Genomic DNA, 24,099 nt, shown 5'->3' on the forward strand with positions numbered 1-24,099 from the left:
TTCGACATTTAAGTCTTGTAATATGCGTTGCGGAGCATGTTGACTATATACATTTTGTTCCTCTCGTTATAAGCTTTCGAATTAGGTATAAAGTTAATCTATAATTAGGGGTTAAAGGGTCGCAGCAGTCCATTCCATAATTCAAAATATCCATTTCATTATTCAAAATTGTCTATTTCTTAATTTTCACGCGTATTTCGACATTTAAGGGGGCTCCTGGGTATAAATGATTTTTTTTTCCTAATATAGGATTTCGATATATTTTTTCATAAATGAACTCTATCATATACTTAAAAGAAAAATGAAATAAAAAAATGGGGTCACCGTTCATTTAAGCTAAAATCTGCCTCTGGAAGAAGTATACATTTTTGTTAATGTCCTTTTTTTCTGTTGAACTAATAGGAGAAAAAGAGGAAATATCGAAATAAAAAAATAACCTAATATAAGAAATTGCTTAAATTTTACAATTATTTAGTTTATGTACAGCTTATTTGAAAACAATAATAAAAAATATAGGTCACCGATGAGTTAAAAAAATATTTCAAATTTAAGGCCAAAAAATGGCATTTTTGCACCAAAGGGAGATAATTTGGAGCTTTTTCAATTTTTAAAGTCATCTGGGGCCAAACCAAATCATTTTTTTGGGTTGTTTTTTGTACCATATCATAAAGTATCAACTAATAGTGTAATAAATAAAATTTGTAATGAAAATATAAAGGTTTAATTTTTTGCTAAAATTTTTGTACCCACGAGCCACCTTAAGTCCTCTAATATGCCTTTCTGAACATGTTGACTATATACATTTTGTTCCTCTCGTTATAAGCTTTCGAATTAGGTATAAAGTTTATCTATAATTATGGGCTTAAGGGTCGCAGCAGTCCATTCCATTATTCAAAATATCCATTTCATTATTCAAAATTGGCTATTTCTTAACTTTCACGCGTATTTCGACATTTAAGTCCTCTAATATGCGTTGCGGAACATGTTGACTATAAACATTGTTTTCCTCCTGAAATAAGCTTTCAAATGAGGTATAAAGTTTATCTATAATTAGGGGCTAAAGGGTCGCAGCAGTCCATTCCATTATTCAAAATATCCATTTCATTATTCAAAATTGGCTATTTCTTAACTTTCACGCGTATTTAGACATTTAAGTCCTCTAATATGCGTTGCGGAACATGTTGACTATAAACATTTTATTCTTCCTGGAGTAAGCTTTCAAATGAGGTTGAAGGTTTATCTACAATCGGGGGTTAAAGGGTCGCAGCAGTCCATTCCATTATTCAAAATATCCATTTCATTATTCAAAATTGGCTATTTCTTAATTTTAACGCGTATTTCGACATTTAAGTCCTCTAATATGCGTTGCGGAAAATGTTGACTATATACATTTTGTTCCTCTCGTTATAAGCTTTCGAATTAGGTATAAAGTTTATCTATAATTATGGGCTTAAGGGTCGCAGCAGTCCATTCCATTATTCAAAATATCCATTTCATTATTCAAAATTGGCTATTTCTTAACTTTCACGCGTATTTCGACATTTAAGTCCTCTAATATGCGTTGCGGAACATGTTGACTATAAACATTGTTTTCCTCCTGAAATAAGCTTTCAAATGAGGTATAAAGTTTATCTATAATTAGGGGCTAAAGGGTCGCAGCAGTCCATTCCATTATTCAAAATATCCATTTCATTATTCAAAATTGGCTATTTCTTAACTTTCACGCGTATTTAGACATTTAAGTCCTCTAATATGCGTTGCGGAACATGTTGACTATAAACATTTTATTCTTCCTGGAGTAAGCTTTCAAATGAGGTTGAAGGTTTATCTACAATCGGGGGTTAAAGGGTCGCAGCAGTCCATTCCATTATTCAAAATATCCATTTCATTATTCAAAATTGGCTATTTCTTAATTTTAACGCGTATTTCGACATTTAAGTCCTCTAATATGCGTTGCGGAAAATGTTGACTATATACATTTTGTTTCTCTCGTAATAAGCTTTCGAATGAGGTATAAGGTTTATCTATAATTAGGGGTTAAAGGGTCGCAGCAGTCCATTCCATTATTCAAAAAATCCATTTCATTATTCAAAATTTGCTATTATTAATTTTCACGCGTATTTCGACATTTTTACAGTCCTCAAATATGCGTTGCGGAACATGTTGATAATATACATTTTGTTACGATCGATATAAGCTTTCGAATGAGGTATAAAGTTTATCTATAATTAGGGGCTAAAGGGTCGCAGCAGTCCATTCCATTATTCAAAATATCCATTTCATTATTCAAAATTGGCTATTTCTTAACTTTCACGCGTATTTCGACATTTAAGTCCTCTAATATGCGTTGCGGAACATGTTGACTATAAACATTTTATTCTTCCTGGAATAAGCTTTCAAATGAGGTTGAAGGTTTATCTACAATCGGGGGTTAAAGGGTCGCAGCAGTCCATTCCATTATTCAAAATATCCATTTCATTATTCAAAATTGGCTATTTCTTAATTTTAACGCGTATTTCGACATTTAAGTCCTCTAATATGCGTTGCGGAAAATGTTGACTATATACATTTTGTTTCTCTCGTAATAAGCTTTCGAATGAGGTAGAAGGTTTATCTATAATTAGGGGTTAAAGGGTCGCAGCAGTCCATTCCATTATTCAAAAAACCCATTTCATTATTCAAAATTTGCTATTATCAATTTTCACGCGTATTTCGACATTTTTACAGTCCTCAAATATGCGTTGCGGAACATGTTGATAATATACATTTTGTTACGCTCGATATAAGCTTTCGAATGAGGTATAAAGTTTATCTATAATTAGGGGCTAAAGGGTCGCAGCAGTCCATTCCATTATTCAAAATATCCATTTCATTATTCAAAATTGGCTATTTCTTAACTTTCACGCGTATTTCGACATTTAAGTCCTCTAATATGCGTTGCGGAACATGTTGACTATAAACATTTTATTCTTCCTGGAATAAGCTTTCAAATAAGGTTGAAGGTTTATCTACAATCGGGGGTTAAAGGGTCGCAGCAGTCCATTCCATTATTCAAAATATCCATTTCATTATTCAAAATTGGCTATTTCTTAATTTTAACGCGTATTTCGACATTTAAGTCCTCTAATATGCGTTGCGGAACATGTTGACTATATACATTTTGTTCCTCTTGTTATAAGCTTTCGAATTAGGTATAAAGTTTATCTATAATCAGGGGTTAAAGGGTCGCAGCAGTCCATTCCATTATTCAAAATATCCATTTCATTATTCAAAATTGGCTATTTCGTAATTTTTACGCGTATTTCGACATTTAAATCCTCTAATATGCGTTGCTGAACATGTTGACTATATACATTTTGTTCCTCTTGTTATAAGCTTTCGAATGAGGTATAAAGTTTATCTATAATCAGGGGTTAAAAGTTCGCGGCAGTCCATTCCATTATTCAAAATATCCATTTCATTATTCAAAATTGGCTATTTCTTAATTTTCACGCGTATTTCGACATTTAAGTCCTCTAATATGCGTTGCTGAACATGTTGACTATATACATTTTGTTCCTCTCGATATAAACTTTCGAATTATGTATAAAGTTTATCTATAATTAGGGGTTTAAGGGTCGCAGCAGTCCATTCCATTATTCAAAATATCCATTTCATTATTCAAAATTGGCTATTTCTTAATTTTCACGCGTATTTCGAGATTTAAGTCCTGTAATATGCGTTGCGGAACATGTTGACTATATACATTTTGTTCCTCTTGTTATAAGCTTTCGAATGAGGTATAAAGTGTATCTATAATGAGGGGCTAAAAGGTCGCGGCAGTCCATTCCATTATTCAAAATATCCATTTCATTATTCAAAATTGGCTATTTCTTAATTTTCACGCGTATTTCGACATTTAAGTCCTGTAATATGCGTTGCGGAACATGTTGACTATATACATTTTGTTCCTCTTGTTATAAGCTTTCGAATTAGGTATAAAGTTAATCTATAATGAGGGGCTAAAAGGTCGCGGCAGTCCATTCCATTATTCAAAATATCCATTTCATTATTCAAAATTGGCTATTTCTTAATTTTCACGCGTATTTCGACATTTAAGTCCTCTAATATGCGTTGCTGAACATGTTGACTATATACATTTTGTTCCTCTTGTTATAAGCTTTCGAATGAGGTATAAAGTTTATCTATAATCAGGGGTTAAAAGTTCGCGGCAGTCCATTCCATTATTCAAAATATCCATTTCATTATTCAAAATTGGCTATTTCTTAATTTTCACGCGTATTACGACATTTAAGTCCTCTAATATGCGTTGCTGAACATGTTGACTATATACATTTTGTTCCTCTCGTTATAAACTTTCGAATTAGGTATAAAGTGTATCTATAATGAGGGGCTAAAGGGTCGCAGCAGTCCATTCCATTATTTAAAATATCCATTTCATTATTCAAAATTGGCTAACATTTTTAACACCATCGAATTATTTATATATGTGTCTGTCCCAAGTCAGGAGTCTGTAATTTAGCGGTTGTCGTTTGTCTATGTGTTTCATATATGTTTTTCGTTCATTTTTTAAAATAAGGCCGTTAGTTGTCTTGTTTAAATTGTTTTACATTGTCTTATTGGTGCCTTTTATAGCTGACTATGCGGTATGGGCTTTGCTCATTGTTGTAGGCTGTACGGTGAGCTGTAGTTGTTGATGTCTGTGTTATTTTGGTCTTTTGTGGATGTTTGTCTCATTGACAATAATACCACATCTTCTTTTTTATATTTCCTCATTTTTATGCATATTGTGGCATTTAGGTCGTCCGTAAACCCTCTTATGGTCATTGCGAATCAAAATATAGCTATAGTGTCAAGGTCAAATTTTTTTATATTTTTTTCACTATTCACCGCTTCAATTTGAATAATGAAACATAAACCATTTCATTATTCATTATTCATTTTTCAGTATTGAATAGTGAATAATGAACTATTTCATTATTCATTATTGAATAATGAATAATGAACTATGAATAATGGACGTACTTCAGCCCGGTTCCGAAATAGATCATTTAAAGTCGTCACTTCAGTAAGGTGCAATCACCAATATCAAAACACTTGATACCAGTTCACGGAATGTTTTACTTTGCAATTTGTTCTGCTATTTCGTGATGAAAGTAATTCCTGTACTAGCGAAGCCGGAACTTTTCGTCAATATAAACTTGTGCATGAAATGGGGGTAATTGAAAGACAAATCCCAAACAGCGACGAAAACCGTTTCATCGAATTAAAAAAAAACGGGATTATATTTTTATTTGCCGTTTTCGCGGACGATCCAGGAGTAGATTACTATATTTTAAAATGTATATATCTGAAGATGACTTGGGGAATAATTCTCAAGCCAAGGTTCAAGTAATTGAAGGGGTGTGTTTCGACAACTTATGTGCGAGGGAAAATACAATTCTATTCAAATTTAACCAAGGGTAAAAATGTTCGCTTTACTTGCAGAGTGTCAGATATATTTGTATTGGGGATGAATTAAGATATAGAAATTTTACAATGACAGATGATATGCAACTTGAAAGTTAAACATCCTATGATAAAAAAAAATATGAAAACCGTATACATGTACTTCCGTCCCATCTTTCCTTCCTACATTACTTGCGACAGTACTGCTTTTTTTAGTTCAAATAACTTAAAGGGTAAACATTATTATATCGATTTCCAGAACTCGAGGTAATTTTTGATAAAATGACATCACAAAACGAACAGAACCAGAATCAACCAACAATATAAAAAACCGAACTTCTTGTAATAAGGGTGAATTAAAGACGTAGCAATTGCTCTAATGTTACTTTCAAACGTTGGGCACGATGTTCCTACAACACGTTACACTTAAAATGCGGCGTCGAAGAGGGTCTTTGACTTCGATTAATTTTTGCAAGTTTTATTCGGTTTTTTATATTGTTGGTTTATGATAAAAGGGATGATTTTTCATTTCCTATCGTTAATTATCCGTTTTTAGATGGTGACGTTCCCTTGTCACCATCTTACGGTGTTTATATATCTCAACTTGTACGATTCGCTCGTGTATGTAACAATGTTTTAGATTTTAACGAGAGAAATTTATGTATTACTGAAAAATTATTACACCAGGGTTTTCGATATCACAAACTAGTCAAAACATTTACTAAATTTTATCATCGGTATAAAGACATCATTCGTAAATATAGCTCAACATGCAGACTTTTTATACGTTCAGGTATCACTGAACTAGTATATATTTGTTTAGGGGCCAGCTGAAGGACGCCTCCGGGTGCGGGAATTTCTCGCTACATTGAAGACCTGTTGGTGACCTTCTGCTGTTGTGTTTTTTTATTTTGGTCGGGTTGTTGTCTCTTTGACACATTCCCCATTTCCATTCTCAATTTTACAAAATTGAGAACGAAAACGGGGAATGTGTCAAAAAGACAACAACCCGACCAAAGAACAGACAGCAGCAGAAGGTCACCAAAAGGTCTTCAATGCAGCTAGAAAATCCCGCACCCGATGGCGTCCTTCAGCTGGTCCCTAAACAAATATATATATATATACTAAATCAGTAATAATTGACGTCATACTAAACTCCAAATTATACAAACCAAACTAAAATTTAAAATCATACAATACGAACAAAGGCCAGAGGCTCCTGACTTTGGACAGGCGCAAAATTGCGGCGGGGTTCCCGAAAACATACAGCGCGAATCAAGAAAAAGTTGTCAACAAAGTGTAACTTGAAAAAGAGGATAAACGAGGAGAGAAGTAGAAGTTGCTGTTCTTTTATGGCCCTTACTGCACTGCTTCAGATATTTGAAGTGATCCCGCTGCAAGTTTTCACTTAAGGACACTTCTGTACTTGTCTTAGAAAATACCAAGTTACATAAAGACCCTTCCTATGGAGAGAGTCGAACACTTTTCCAATACGGACAATATAATTCAATAACCTTTTCCGATGTAACTCAGAGTAGGACATACATATGTGTTTATTCATTTAACAATAATTTAATTGTGAATGATTTCAACATTCCTTTATTTTAAGGACTGGATTGACTTCGGAACACCTCTGACTACGACGAGTGATGAAGCCTGTAAGTTATACGACGCTGTATTGACGCAGGTTGGTATTAATTTTAGTGATACATTGATATACTGAATACAGTAACAACTTAATAAAAAAAAGTCCAATCTTAATGCTTTGAAATAATCAATCGTTGGCTGACGGAGCGCACGGAATTTATTTTAACATGTGACAATGACACAAATAGTTCTACAGAGTAATGTTTGAATTAAATGTAAAAAGTATTGAAGATCCATATAGTTCGTTCGTTAACTCATCATATATGTATGTATGTTCAAGATTGCATTCGCTCAAATTAAGCACTGATTTTGTTCATTTTTGCAAGATTGTCAACCCCTTTTTTAATGTTCAGGATTCGGTTTCAAACACACAAAAAACTTATGACTAAGATTGATCGTAAGCTATGAACAATTCAGTATACAAATGACCACTCTTAGTCGTAAGACAATAACAATCAAAACCAAGGAGTAACCAAAGACTCACAAAAACTAAAGGACATTTACATCAACAGTTATAAATAATAATTAAGAAACAACACGAACTCCACTAAAACCGGAAGTGAAATCAGGTGCTCCGGAAGGGTAAGCATTTCCTGCACCGTATACGTCACCCGTCGTGTTACTTCTTTGTTCAGTCCGGTAAGTTTTAATTGAAATCGAGTCATATTGACGATATATTCTCAAATCCTTAATAACAATACAGCACTGTACAATGCCCGAACTGAAACTGCAAAATGCCACAGTAATTATATAAATAACACACATATACTATATCAGATACATTTGGCCTCCCCAAATGTGGGGTCTGGTAAACTATATGATCGCTGTTTTACGAAATTTTCCTATGATTTTTCTGACTAATATTTTCCTTTATCAGTGGATTCAAGTTCTATAACAAATTATCGCTATAAACTAAGGGCGCACATGCTGGTTGTCAATGAACTTTACAACGTCATCATAGTTAAAATAGCGATGAATAGATTATTATTGGTCACCTCAACTCGATTGCTTTTCTCACTTTTGACGTTCCGGCTCAGGCGAGAAAATCAATCTCGTTGAGAAAACCAACGATAATCTATAATAGCTTTAAACCAAAGGGATTGAATGGAATATATAAATATGGTCATCATGCAGTAAATCTTACTGAATTAAGTGTGCTTTGATTGTGTTAAATGTCTAAAATTTCCAGCCCTTTATCACGATCCTTTGATCTAACCGTTTATATATTTTTTATCTATACTATTAAACGAGAAGACCTCATTTTGGGTGTCGCTTCTCTTCTTTCCACAATAAATTAATCATCATGCCTCTGTGTCCTATGGGTACAGTGCATAATCAGATTTGTCATCCATTCATATGATTATTCGGATTGAGTTATTTTGGGTGAAAAACGAGAAAAAAGACGTCCGGATATCATTCCGTCATTGGACGAAGTTTTAAGTCAGATTAGACTTCCGGTTTGCGTTTTTTCTGTATACTTTGAACATACATTAATACTACGAATACAATGTATTTTCTGTCTTATATCCGTCATTGGACGAAAATTAAGTCAAATTAGAACCCCGGTTTGCGTTTTTCTTTTTACTTTGAAACAAATACATATACTACTAATAAAGTGGATTTTTCTGTCTGATATTATTTTAAAGTTTACTATCCACGGCAGTCACAGGGTTTATTTAATAGAGAGGGTCTGAATAACCAATCAATGACCGCTGTGGATCAATTATAAAACTGAAAATTGACTGTAAAAAGAAAATACACTTTCGGGACGTCTGGGACGGGTGTTTTTAAGATCGAAATTTCAGGATTGACCATTTCGGGATCCGGGATTTCTTCTTTCGAATTTTGGGATTTCGAGATATTTAATTAGTATAATAAATTCAGAACCTCAGGATTTCATGTTTTTAAGCCCGGGATATTGGGATCAGGGCCCCTCCGCAGTGGCGGATCCAGAAATTTTCATACGCAGGGGCCCGTTGACTGCCTAAGAGGGGCCCGCTCCGGTCATGCTTCGGTGATTCCCTATCCTATATAAGCAACCAATTATTTTTCCAGAAAAGGGGGGGGGGCTAAATCCGCCCAGTCCTGACCCCCTTTAATGAAAGTTCATTATATATATATATACAGATAAGCGCTAAAAAATATTCATGTGTCATTAAAATCAATAGAGAACAAACAGAAAAAGGATGTTTTTGTGGAAAAAGGTGGAGCCGGGCTAAAAAACAATTATCCTGTCCCAAATTACCTATGACTTTTGATACCTTTTCTGAAATTCTCAAGTCACTAAATGTTTTACAAAAAAAGAAGATGTGGTATGAATGCCACAAGAGACCAAAATGACACCGAAATTACATTTAAAGGTCACCTTACGGCCTTCAACAAAAAGCAAAAGCCGATACTGCATAGTCTGATATAAAAGGCCCCGAAATGACAATGTAAAACAATTCAAATGAGAAAACTAACAGCATTATTTATGTACAAAAAATGAACGAAAAACAAATATCACTGAACCACTGAATTACAGGCTCCTGACTGGAATGTTCGTAATACATGTACACTAAATGTATGTTCATAATGAAATTAATAGAAAACAAAAAATTGGAATTTTGGAAATAAAGGAGGAGGGTTAAAAAAAAACATTTTCTTGTCCCCAAGTACCTTTTAGTACTTTTGATACTTTTCCTGAAATTCTCAAGTCACTAAATGTTTTACAAAAAAAAGAAGATGTGGTATGAATGCCACAAGAGACCAAAATGACACCGAAATTACATTTAAAGGTCACCTTACGGCCTTCAACAAAAAGCAAAAGCCGATACTGCATAGTCTGATATTAAAGGCCCCGAAATGACAATGTAAAACAATTCAAATGAGAAAACTAACAGCCCCTTATTTATGTACAAAAAATGAACGAAAAACAAATATCACTGAACCACTGAATTACAGGCTCCTGACTGGAATGTTCGTAATACATGTACACTAAATGTATGTTAATAATGTATGTACACTAAATGTATGTTCATAATGAAATTAATAGAAAACAAAAAATGGGAATTTTGGAAATAAAGGAGGAGGGTTAAAAAAACATTTTCCTGTCCCTAAGTACCTTTTAGTACTTTTGATACTTTTCCTGAAATTCTCAAGTCATTAAATCTTTTACAAAATTCTTCCTACAACACTTTACATCGTTTCAAATACACTCTGAATGCCCGCGATTTCGCGGGTGTGTTCTAGTATTAATTTAATTCAATAAACTTAATCAATAATTTAATTCATAAATATTACAACCTACTCAAAAAGGGAGAGGCTAACACATTATGTGCATTAGCACGTGTGTTCTTGTTCCTAAGGCGCCTCAATGTGTTCACATATGGAAAGAGTGAAAAGTGTAAATTAGTTTTTTACTATTAGTATATATCAATTGTTTCCGTAATAGCTGGCGTTAACATAATTTCCCCTTGAAAAACATCTTGTTTTAGTACAATAAATTATGTTAACGTTAGCTGTTACTATTACATATCACAGATACTTTATAAACAACTTGTTTATAGTGTAAATAAAGGACTTGAGTATTACTGATCAAAAGTACCGTTGGAGTAAACCGTTTGGCAACCCAAAGGTTGGGATCATAATAAAATACTCAAGTCCTTTATTTAATCTATGAATGAATCTTTTGTCATTTCATAATTTCTATAATATGTTTCAGTATGTGGGCTGGTACGACGAGAGCTCTGTGGGCGGAATTGAGGCCAGTTTAGATAAGATGATGGCAGCTGATTCTAATTTTGGTAATTGTTTTATTTTGTTTAGTTGTGACCTATTAATGATATGTATCTGTACTGATAAATAAAGTAAAATAAATAAATAAAATACATACATACATAAACGGCTAAACTATGACCAACTATGATCAATACCCAGCCAATTAATTTAGTTAGCATACAATGTATCCATGTTATAACAAATCAAAACTTAAATCAATACAGATATAACAATAATTTAAGTTTTGTTTTAATGCACTGTTTTAAGGATAGATAAAAAAATATACCAAACTCAAGACAGCTGTTGATCTCTATTCTGCACACGGACTGATACAATAACATAGTTTTGTCATGCATAACCGTACTGTGTTACTTATTGAAAAAAAAGTCCACCACCTTCCCAGAGAAACGGACTTCCGTATGTTTACCCTCCTGGGGGAATGGACTTTCCGTTTGTCTGCCCTCTCTTCACAGGAGAATGGACGTTCAGTTTGTCTGCCCTCTCTTCACAGGGGAATGGACGTTCAGTTTGTCTGCCCTCTCTTCACAGGGGAATGGACGTTCAGTTTGATTTCCTTCCTTTCTGTATTTGTGCCCTCCATTCCTAGACCAATGGACTTTCCTTATGTCTGCCCTTTGTTACTTTTCTTATCTTTACAGCATAAACACATGTACAAATGTAAACGTTTGTCCTTATTGATACTAGTATTTGATAAACATAAAAAAGACTTTCCTTATTTCCGACGAACGAGGATAACATGGTGATCAATATTTTTTTTATTGCTGTCACATATGGCTATCTTCTTCTTTGGTATATATTATCCACCACTATATTGGTGCACCCCATAAATGGGTAAATGTTCATTAATGATATGTATAGTCACATTAAAGAGATTATCTTATCAATACTATTTACATAGAAAATTCAATATAAATATTTATTAATGGCTCTCTCGTACATTGTACAGGTTAACTATTTCTGTGGTTGTATGCTAAACGATTTCTATTCTTGTTTGATGAGTTCAAAGTGCTTTTCTTTATTTTTCTTCATCTGGATCACTTGAAGCCGAATACTTGAAAGCCAAGGATATGATAGAGCCGAAGCAGTTCGAAGAACTATATGACTAACTTTTGTTTTTTAATGTAAACACGTAGATGTGGATTGATTGCTAATGAGACAACTCTCCACAAAAAACCAAAATGACACAAAATTTACAACTATTGGTCACAGTACGGCCTTTACCAATGAGCAAAGCACTTACAGCATAGTCAGCTATAAAAGGGCTCCGAAATGACAATGTAAAACAATTCAAACGAGAAAAATTACGGCTTGATTTATATATAAAAAAAACCGAACAACAACTATGTTATAAGTCTTACAAGTACCTAGGTCCAAAAGTACTCATCAAAGATAGATACTACCTATAAAGTCGGGGTTTTGATTTGACATTCGGCAGTGGTGTAATTGTAAATTTCTGATGACGACTGTTTTATCTTTAGTAATGGGTCATGTGATAAAGAACGGATTAGATTTACTCGGAACTGGTCGGACAATCGATTTAGACCCGAAATTCAAAAGTGAAATATACAGTTTGGAAAAAATAGCTGAACAACAGAAAGTTTCTCCGAGGGAAAGAAAACATGTATCAGCTGTGAAGTTATGGGCTGAAGGGTTTGTATAAATATTCAATGAAAATAATTTTAAGAAACATTATAAATCATAACCAAGTACACAGCCTAATAATTCACTATTATTTGGGATACTTTTCATTATTCATTTTATTTATTGATATATATACCAGATGAGTGTTTTCAATTGTACAAACGTCCGTTTTAATTTGTATGTAGCGATGTTTCAATCGCACACTTATTTTTCGCAAAAAGTCCATTGCGCAACAATTGCATTTTCCTTGTCTTCTACTGATGCAATGTTTAAATAGGGTGGGTTTTTAAACTTACGAATGTATTTAAGTTGTGTACGTGTAACACATGAGCAAAACATGAGCAAATATATAAATACAATTTGATTTTGCGGAGGACATCGTCTTTTTTTATGAATGTGTCTAAGGGAGACGTTAAAGGCATGCAATGCTTTTTAGGACATTTTTTGGCATGTTTTAAATGTTTTTCAGCGAAATGTCAAAAGCTTGGGATGTTTATAAAGACTCTTGGTTTTACGTCAATGATTTTTCAGCGAAACGTCAAAAGCTTGGGATGTTTATAAAGACTCTTGGTTTTACGTCAATGATTTTTTTCAGCGAAACGTCAAAAGCTTGGGATGTTTATAAAGACTCTTGGTTTTACGTCAATTTTTTTTTAGCGAAACGTCAAAAGCTTGGGATGTTTATAAAGACTCTTGGTTTTACGTCAATGATTTTTCAGCGAAACGTCAAAAGCTTGGGATGTTTATAAAGACTCTTGGTTTTACGTCAATGATTTTTCAGCGAAACGTCAAAAGCTTGGGATGTTTATAAAGACTCTTGGTTTTACGTCAATGATTTTTTTCAGCGAAACGTCAAAAGCTTGGGATGTTTATAAAGATTCTTGGTTTTACGTCAATTATTTTTTAGCGAAACGTCAAAAGCTTGGGATGTTTATAAAGACTCTTGGTTTTACGTCAATGATTTTTCAGCGAAACGTCAAAAGCTTGGGATGTTTATAAAGACGCTTTGTTTTATGTCAATGTTTTTGCAGCGAAACGTCAAAAGCTTGGGATGTTTATAAAGACTCTTGGTTTTACGTCAATGATTTTTCAGCGAAACGTCAAAAGCTTGGGATGTTTATAAAGACTCTTGGTTTTGCGTCAATGATTTTTCAGCGAAACGTCAAAAGCTTGGGATGTTTCTAAAGACTCTTGGTTTTACGTCAATGATTTTTCAGCGAAACGTCAAAAGCTTGGGATGTTTATAAAGACTCTTGGTTTTGCGTCAATGATTTTTCAGCGAAACGTCAAAAGCTTGGGATGTTTATAAAGACGCTTTGTTTTACGTCAATGTTTTTGCAGCGAAACGTCAAAAGCTTGTGATGTTTGTAAAGACTCTTGGTTTAACGTCAATGTTTTTTTTCAGAGAGACGTCAAAAGCTTGTGATGTTTGGGAGGACATCTTGGTCGACAATCCACTAGATATGCTTGCTCTGAAGTTTGCTCACGACTCGTATTTCTATCTGGCGTATCACCCTCAGATGAGAGATGGAATAGCAAGAGTGATACCATACTGGAAAAAGTCAATGCCGTTATACGGGTATGTTTCGAATTTGAGGATTGGAACATTTTTTTAGTGTAAAAAAATCCATTAGTTCTGACCTTTTATAGAGGACTATGTTTTATAAGTTAAGCTCATTGTTGAATGCCTTAGAGCGATCAAGAGTTATTAATGTCGGCGTCTTTTGGTCTCTTGTGAATAGTTGTATCATTGGCAATCACACCACATCTCCTCATATACTTATATGTATTTTTCTAACTTCTTGTGGACAAAAGCCTAGACACTACAGTTTAAAAAGTGGTAAACATACAATTCGTTTCATTTGAAAAGTCATGACTGTGCCGAGTATATTTGACAGTAAATTATGTTTATACGTTAATACTCGTCCTCTTATTGGCTGACACCTTAAAATAATCCGCTACTCACCACAATTTGTATGCTATTTCTTCATATAGACAGAAACCACATTACAATATATAAAAACTTTAGGAACAAAACTAGCAAGTTGTATCTTTAAGTTGTTGTTTTCCTGTGGAATAATTTTATTTTGGGTGTAACACGTCCTCTGATTAGCTACGCGGGTTATTCAGTGCACGCATTATATTATTACCGGTATGTTAATTTTCGGAGAGAGAAAAAAAAAATATCAGTCATTTATTTAATCAACTTATAAAAATCTTACAAAGTTTCATCTTTAAATGATTGATGTATTGCGGCATAATGACATTATATGTTGAATCTACTTGTATTTACAAATTTAATTACACATGACTGATTAGAGTGCATGTCAGTGCATGTATCTTAATTGTTGATTTACATATTTTTTGCATTTTTTTTTGTCGGTTTGTTATGATTTATAACTCGTCTGAATATATGAATTGATGAATCGACTGTCGATAAAGAGACTAATTATACTATTTCTTTGTAGGTATCTATATGGGATGTATGCTTTTGGGTTAGAAGAAACAAACTTATATGATCGTGCAGAAAAGACAGCAAGGATGGTATTAAATTTTGATATGTAAATTTATATGGTTATGATAAATAGTCAAGAATGAAAAGAAAAGTAATTGTGTGAATTCACCTTTATATCTGTGTCTATTGACACTGAAGTTGTTCTATCTTAGTGTCAAATATTACTCACTCACTAATCATCTGCGTTGACAACGGTGAAATCAAGCTTAGTAACCGTTTCATTTTGTCCGTCCGTCCGTAGGACTTTCGACTAAAACTTTCTTCAACTTTTCTTTGCTTCTTTTAAAAAAAATTAAATGGTGTTTAATGCTTTGATTATGAGTTTGTTTTGAGTACGGATTGCTTTAACTCTTTATACACACAATGCTTAAAAAACCGCTTTTACGCCACGTTAAGATTACAGAAAGATAATTAAATTCTTATTATCAAATGAAAACAAGATAAATTCGAACACTAAGTTAGAAAGCAATGCAAAATTTTCATATATTTTCTCTGTATATAGAGCCTTGATATAAACAGACACGATGCCTGGGCTACCCATGCTATGGCACATGTATTTGAAATGGGAGGGCGCCAAGATGAAGGACTGCAATTCATGTCAGCGACAGAGAATGATTGGAATGTAAGTTAATAATATAAGGATGTCAATGAGTACTCGAGTACTCGGGTATCGCTCGGTAGCACCTAGTATCGATTACCAAAATGATACTCGACTTATCTGTTAGAATGTTGTTGCTTTCTTATGTCTACTCAAAACATATATGTATTGACCGCGCATCCCGGAAAATTAAATATTAATAAAATAAAATAAAAATACGATTCGAATGTTTGCAAACTGTCATTTCACCGGAGAAAGGATTTCAGACCTACATTTTTAGCTTATCTAAGTCATCCCTAACCTTTGTACTGCCAGAGCATATATCAGCAGGACTGTTAGTTACCTTACAAAGTTGAGAAATCGCCGTGTCCAAGACAAAGTTGACAAAATTATATTTTTCTGCAAAAATTCGTTTCCCAGGTTTGTCGGTGTGAGTAACTTATGCTATAAGATGTGCGGGTTGTTACATTATCGCAATGGAACCCCATATGGAATTTACTGATCCCGTATATATCATATTAGGTCCCTAACACACTATGTAACTAATAGTATCAAGTCAGGGATATGACAGTTGTTATCAATTCGTTTGCTGTGTTTGAGCTTTTGATTTTGCCATTTGATTATGAACTTTCCATTTTTGATTTCATAGGAGCCCGAATTTTTTGTTATGTTACTTTTGAGCAAGTTGTCTTATATAAATTCTTTGATATATCATCATACTAGTATGTATTTTGTTTCAGGTTTGTGGAATGATAGCATGTCATGACTACTGGCATTACGCTCTTTATAACGTGGAAAAGGTAGATATACTAGAAAATGTATAATGTTTATGTATATGTCTATTGATAAAGAAGTTTATGCTAAATTGTATTAGATTACAAAAAATGTCCTATAGTTTAGCCTCGATCAGTATCAATAGAGACCCATTTATTGAATGCTTGAAATGTCCATCTGGTGCATTGTTTAGTACTGGTGAATTGTACGCGATTCGTCACATTAAGTAATATTTGTGACAATTTTGTCTCTGTTTTCTTCATCTTATGACTTGTTGTTGTCTTTCTTTGTTTATATAATCAGGATGTGTCAGACCAGTTTGTGTATTGACACCGAACAAGCAATTTATAAATTTTGAATATCAATATTTCACATGCATGTACTTACAGATGAATTTGAAATACAAAGTCAAATCATAGAATATTTCAGATGTCCCCTCATCGTCCTCAATTATTTACAATATTGTATTCAATTTGTATACAATACATAACTTATAATAAAAAGCTGAAATTATCAACAAACTCTATGATACATGTTTTACAAGTATTGTAAAAAAAATTGAAACTTTTCAGGGGAACTACTCTGATGCAGTAGGATTGTATGATACTCAGGTAGGTAATTCGTTTACATGTATACTGGTTTGGATTGGGGGTTGAGTAAAAATGTATACTGGTTTGGATTGGGGGTTGGGTAAAAATGTATACTGGTTTGGATTGGGGGGTTGGGTAAAAATGTATACTGGTTTAGGTTGGGTGGGATGACCATTATATTGTTAAAAAAAGGGTAAAAATACTTAAAACAATAAAGAGACGATCCTGCTCGTGACAGAATGGAAAGTGAATGAATAAATAATTTGTTGTTTTTTATTGCAGTCAAGTAATGTTGACGTAAAAAACAATATAACTGTGCGTTGTCTTTGCACAATAATACATATACTATTCTAAGAGGAACACAGACACATAATCCATATGAAAGTAACAAACAAAAAAATAAGAAGATGTGGTATGATTACCAATGGGACAATTCTCAGAAAGATGCAGAAAAAAGAGACAAAACAACTATGATCACGAGATAAGAGTAGGCAAAGCACTTTTTCAAACGTTCAGCACTTTGGTTTGTTGAAAAAAATCTATATTCATACATCTTATATTGAAGTGTTTTTGCACGTCAACAAATAATACAAAATTAAAAAAAAATAAGAACTGCAACCTTTTTGCGATAGGTACATTATTATTTTCTTGTTTATTTAGGTAGGACCTCTAGCGGCAAAATCTGGGGCAATGTTAGATATGGTTGACGCATGTTCATTGTTATACAGATTACAGCTAGAAGGTGAGAACGTACATATAATTTTTTTTTTTTTTTTAAATAAATAAGTTAAGTTTAAATAATTTGTTTTCTCGTTTGAATTGTTTTACATTGTCATCTTGGGGCCTTTTATAGCTTACTATACGGAATAGGCTTTGCTCATTGTTGAAGGCTGTACGATGACATATAGTTGGTAATTTCTGTGTTATTTTGGTCTTTGTTGGAGAGTTGTCTCATTGGCAATCTCACTACATCTTCTTTATATATATATATATAAACATTAAATGACTGAATAAATAGTCAACGATCAATCTTACAGGGCGATGGATCATGTAATATGATTCTGTACACTACAAAATATAATATATAACAAGTCAAAAAGGGTTCAACATCACCATAAAATAACTATAAAATATACAAATATTAGATATTTCGGATAACAGATATCCTTCTTCAATAATAGCACGATGGACATATATATAAACTACACACAGGTTAATTGATTCTGGATTGGAAGACAGTTTTACCATAAATGTACAGAAAATAAAACCACTTAAACCCAAGTCAATATTCTACATCTTTATGTATAAAGACAACAGTAAGGTACCGACGTACACATTTTACCAATTGATTAAGAAGACAAACTGAGGAAATCTCCCAAAAAGTGCGGGTGTGTCGACAGGATAGTCGTCTCCTGTTATAAAATTGATAATGGAAATATGAAATGTGCCAAGGAGACAACAATCCAAATAAAGAGGATTAAACAAAAGAAGGCCACCAATGGGTCTTCATTTCAGCGAGAAAACCTCGCATCCGGAGCCGGGCTTCACCTTGCCCCTAAACACATATGTGTTCTAGTGTAGTTACATAGGACGTCATATTGAATAGTTTACTTTTTTAAATTGTTATTTGGATTGAGAGTTGACTCATTATATCTATGAACTCCGAAAACATATGAATGAACTAAATATATATCATACCAGAATAACAATGGACAGAGGCTCCTGGCTTTGGACAGGCTTAACACATATCAATACTAACAGCAAAACTTAGTTTAAAAGAATCCGACTCCGACATATGCACCAGTCGCAATGAGAATCACCACTCAGTCAAATTGTTACAATCAGCAAAAAACAAGTCATAACGATAATTATTTTATAATTGTATTAAGGTGTAAATGTTGGAGATAGATATAAAGACATCCAGGACGTATGTAGACAACATCTAGATGACCACGTGTTAGCGTTTAACGATGCTCATTTCATGATGTCCTGTATAGGAGCTGGCGATAAAGTTTCTACAGAAAAGTTGCTGGAATCAATGAGAAATTTTGTCAAGTAAATATTTGCTAATAAAGTTGTTGAAAATAGAAATTGTGAACGTGTCAAAGACACAAAAACCCGACCAATGACCACCAATGCGTGTTCAACACAGCTAGAAAATCCTACACTTTGAGGCGGACTTGAGCTGGCCCTAAAAAATAAGAACTAGTCCAATGAACATGGACGTCACCTCAACTACAAAGCATATAAATGAACAAAAATTAAAAAAAAACAATCATACAAGACCAACAAAGGCAAGAGGCTCGTGACTTGGGACATTCGCAAAAATGCGGCTTCATGTGTTTGATACTTGATTAAATAACCTAATCATGATCTTTATCTAAAATTAAAAGTATATACGAATAAGGAGTTGAAGTTTGATGGCAAATTAGACAAATATCGTCTATGGGGCACTGTACTGCCTTAAATAGAAGCAAAACAAATATTATGATCCTTGTACGTCAATGTGAAAAGTTCACGAAAGAAAAAGTAAAGGTCACATTAATGTTTATAATCGTTGGTTCTAGTCGTTGTTCTTAAAGAGATGGAATCGTATTGACTTGTCAGATATTGAGGGCATCATTTTCAGAAATTTCAAATCTTATCTATATCACAATAATTGAAACATATCTGACATTGCTGGTTTAAAAAGTGTAACGTCATATTGACGTACGCAATATTTCATTGGACTTAGAACACGACTTCAAATATAAAGTTAAAGAAGAGCAACATATTATTATAAAATGACCATGTTTAAATTTAAGGTAACATTTAATATAAAACCAGATCCAGAAGAACTCAATATCTATCAAAATTAATACGATTTCCATTTGTTGTTAAAAGAGAAAGAAATTGACATATAAGGAGAAAAATGAACCATGTAGTAAAAACAAGTATATTATATTTTACAGAAATGGAAAGGGTTATAATTGTGACGTAACAACCGAAGTTGGACTTGCTCTCTGTGAAGCGTTAGTAGCCTATGATAATGGGGACTATGCTAAGGCAGTGGATCTTGCCAGCCCTGTTAGATACCAAGTCATCAAGATTGGCGGGAGTCATGCTCAGGTATGTATTGTAGCCTTTCTGGTTAGACATACTTAACTCGATAGAACTTTATTGGTGAAATAATGACAAATTGGGACGAACAATCTTAGAGTGCAGTTTCAATTGTGAAACGAAAGACACAAAGTATGTGTTGTTTGTTGTTTGTGAATAACTTAATGAATGAACTTTGTTCACATAAACTTAATTAAAACCCTGCAGCGATGATTTTTATTATCTATTTGCTACTTAAATTCCATGCATGATTTTAATTATTAAAAAAGTAAACAAAGGGATTACTATTTATGATGTAATTAAAAGTATCAAATAAGTTCAATCCAGCTATTTTGAATATTCTAATTAGTACTTGAACTTTACGAAGGTCTTTCTTTCTGTTTGTTTTCAGAGAGATATATTTAACCAGTTTTTAATTCACTGTGCAATGAAATCTGACACAGAGAAGCACAAGAAACTTGCAAGGTAAATGCCACTCATAGTTTGTTGACCTTTATAAAATATCTGAATGGCTATGTTTCAATTGGAGTATCCACAATATAATGGGACTCACTGACGTTATACTTACCATAGGATTTATACTAACATAAGCAACCCGATAGCTGCAAATTGGATAACATGATTTACTTACCCTCCCGGAGCAGCTTGTTGTTTTGGGTTATATTTCTCAGTTTTAATTTGTCGTTGTTGTAGATTTTGTACCGTTGTATATCTTTGAATTATTTTCCCCAAAAACCTTGTCTTGTCGGTTTACTTTTAACTTGTGCGTTTTTAAAACGTTCTGTTGACATTTATAAATTTAGCTAAACGCCAAAGAAACTTATTTCTCTTCCCGAGAAGTAATATACTAAAGAGGCTTCCCTTATACATCTCACTTTCTGTTCATCACAACTGATTCACGAATCATTCAGACATTTGGCCGTGATTTAGTATCACTGAAGTGAAAGGATAGACAAAGGCTTCAGAAGTTTACGTATATTAAAACCAATAACATACATTCAATTATAGTATCAGTAAAAAACAGTCGAAAATATTTCAAATCTAGTATTATAAGTAAGACTTATCAGACGCAAGCGCTGTAGTTTTATTCTTGTATTTAAGAGTCTTAAAACTCTTGACCAATTCATTCGCAATTTAAAACACAGACACATCGATGATCGTATCAGCCACCTACATGACCTAATTCCTGATGATTTGGTCTCTGTTTCAGAGATGTCACACGCCAATCATACCACATCCTCTTACTGTTATATGGCACAAATGATTTGTTACTTTTTACTATATGTGAAAGTTTTAACCAGAAATTGTCCTGTGCCTATGAAATTCATTATCACGTTGTTAGGAATAACAGAAATTACGGATGTACTACACATATCTAAATATCAAAACCAAATTTAATACACTCGACACAACTTTCATAACAAAATCTTTGTACAGACACCTAATACCATAAATGAACAGCTAAAACATGAACTAAAAAAAGTCAGACAGCCACACAACAGTCAATAGAAGATTATAAGTTATGTAAGTTCATCTTTTTGGATTAATGGAGGTAAATCTTTCTAAATATAGTGCGTACGGTTATGGATTAATCGTCATCGGTGATGCTCAAGATCTTCGATTGAAAGCTGTGGATACGCATTGTATGTGATACATGTACCATCAAACATGTGTATTAATTGGTGTTACGCATCTGGTATCACCAACTATTACATGCATAACAAGTTGAAACATATAAAAGCTATATGAACATGATAAATATGAGCCGTGATAAATAAGAGACGTGTTTCGTACTTGACTGATCAAATCGGTCTGAAATACAGCTAGTAACGTAGATTAAATTTGAGAATAGACATTGAAAAAATGCTTAAAAGACAACAACCGGACAAACAGAAGATAACAGAAGAAGTCTACCAATGGGTCTTCAATGCAGTGAGAAAATTCCGCACCCGAAGGTTGCAGCTTTCCCCTTAATAAAATTGTGTACTATCTTTGTAAAATGTACGGCAAACTATACTTCATAACATATAAATTAACTTATAAAAAAAAATATACAAGACTAACAAAGGCCAGTATGGTAATAGTTTTCATGAAGGAATGTCACCCTACACTGACACATTACTTGGACTCCGAACTAGTAAGTGTTTGTTCGTTTTAAAACCTAAATACCACTTCCTAATGAAGAATAAAAAACGAAAGCTCAAGTCTTTGGTTGACACAGCCATGAATCAATTCAGTTATCTCCAGAACTCGCGAATAGTATCGTGTCCACCAAGGGGGTTTTGCATTCAATAGTCCATTCTTATGTATATACGGATGGTTTAAGACCTTTCAGAAAGCTGGCTTTCATAGTGTGAATAGTAAGTGTGACATACACTTACAATAACGCATGTATATGTTGTTCGTTCAATTTTTTTTAATATTAATAAGACCGTAAAAAAATCTCGTTTAAATTGCTTTACATTGTTATTTCGGGGCCTTTTATAGCTGACTATGCGGTATGAAGTTTGCTCATTGTTGAAGGCCGCACGGTGACCTATAGTTGTTAATTACTGTGTCATTTTGTCTCTTGTGGAGAGTTGTCTCATTGGCAATCAAACCACATCTTCTTTTTTTTTTATGTACGTTTGATTAATTTAGATGTGCTGTACACTAACAAACAATATGTCTTCCTTATGCATATATGTGCTATGCAATTTTAACAAGCAGTTCAAATTTGTGTTTAAACTATATACGTTTGCTTAACATTAAATGTTTGTCATTATATGTTTTCTTTTTTACACTTAAAATTCAGATTTTATCCTTGTATCTGTTTAGTGTTTAATTTAACGTTATGAATATTTTCAGACAATTATTAGTAGAAAGAAAATGTTTAAAGGAGAATTCACCCTTGACGGATAGATTAATGGCAAAAGCCATGGTACAGCATACAGGTTAACAGGACTTCTGTAGAATTGTGGATAGTAGTAGTAACGGATGCTTCAAACATCTACCCACCAATCAAAATACACATTTTGACAAGTATTTGAGTAATGATTTTTTATCCATATATTTTTTTTGTCATGGCATTTGTTTATTATATATTTGTGTACCATATTACACAATATAATAGTAATTTACAAAAAAAAGAAATGGTATCAAAATTGTGTGTTGACTTTCATTCAAAACATAAAAGACAATGCGTTAAACAGTTTATCAGTGAAATATTCAATGAATGTGTGTTAGACAAGTCTGCATAGACAATAATACTTCTTGTTAATCTGCCAAGTTCAATACCTTAATCAGTATGACATATATAATTTACTGTACCTGTTCATTCCTGGACAACATAACAGGGTTATGATTTAGGAGTGGCATACAATTTGTAAATTAACAAAATATTTTTTTTATCAAAAGTGACGTAATTGTCTGTTTGTGGTATTTGACACATGTATCGACCCTTAACATGCTACATTTTTTAAAATTTGATAGTTTACATCATTTACATGTTTGGGTTTTGTTTTCCTACCGCATTATGTGTTCTACATTTCCGGCGCATTCGTCCAAGTTTATAGAAAAGGTATAAATATCGAATAATGCATAGTATCCTACTAACACATATTCTTCTAATATCTATCGTCTTTATTATGCATGACATATTTGCCACTGTATTGAAGCAATCAACAATTTGCTTTGTAATTAACGTATACTCTTTATCTCCACTCAATGGTTTGTCCCTGTTTTACAAAAAAAAACAGTTTATCCCTTGTTTCTTTTAAGTACTCAAAATCAGGATGCTGATTTCCCCTTCCTTACCAATCAGCGATCATAGGTCATTGTCTTTCGTAATTAAAAGATAACAAAAAATGAATTTCTTCTACTCTGACACCATTTTTATTAAAAGATTATATTTTAAAATTCTAACCGAAACAATTATAATCCATCAGTGTAACACATCTCACATAAAGGAAATATATTGGTGATATACATTGTGTGATATATTTCTTCCATTCTTCCACATGTTCAAA

General features: G+C 33.2%; 1 protein-coding gene across 1 annotated transcript in view; it reads left to right on the forward strand.

Annotated features, from left to right (window-relative positions):
* The window catches only part of LOC134690664 (tetratricopeptide repeat protein 38-like), a 59,004-nt gene extending 35,455 nt beyond the window's left edge, over positions 1 to 23,549 (forward strand). The window contains exons 2-14 of the mRNA XM_063550655.1: positions 7,058 to 7,135; positions 10,799 to 10,880; positions 12,354 to 12,525; positions 13,922 to 14,095; positions 14,985 to 15,060; positions 15,534 to 15,653; positions 16,370 to 16,429; positions 16,976 to 17,014; positions 17,654 to 17,735; positions 18,883 to 19,048; positions 19,945 to 20,101; positions 20,484 to 20,557; positions 22,940 to 23,549. Coding sequence (XP_063406725.1) covers positions 7,058 to 7,135; positions 10,799 to 10,880; positions 12,354 to 12,525; positions 13,922 to 14,095; positions 14,985 to 15,060; positions 15,534 to 15,653; positions 16,370 to 16,429; positions 16,976 to 17,014; positions 17,654 to 17,735; positions 18,883 to 19,048; positions 19,945 to 20,101; positions 20,484 to 20,557; positions 22,940 to 23,030 — 1,371 coding nt within the window. The 3' untranslated portion in view covers positions 23,031 to 23,549. The remainder of the gene's footprint in view (positions 1 to 7,057; positions 7,136 to 10,798; positions 10,881 to 12,353; positions 12,526 to 13,921; positions 14,096 to 14,984; positions 15,061 to 15,533; positions 15,654 to 16,369; positions 16,430 to 16,975; positions 17,015 to 17,653; positions 17,736 to 18,882; positions 19,049 to 19,944; positions 20,102 to 20,483; positions 20,558 to 22,939) is intronic.
* Positions 23,550 to 24,099: the final 550 nt, after the last annotated feature.

The sequence above is a fragment of the Mytilus trossulus genome, chromosome 11, assembly GCF_036588685.1.
Source record: "Mytilus trossulus isolate FHL-02 chromosome 11, PNRI_Mtr1.1.1.hap1, whole genome shotgun sequence".
NCBI lineage: Eukaryota > Metazoa > Mollusca > Bivalvia > Mytilida > Mytilidae > Mytilus > Mytilus trossulus.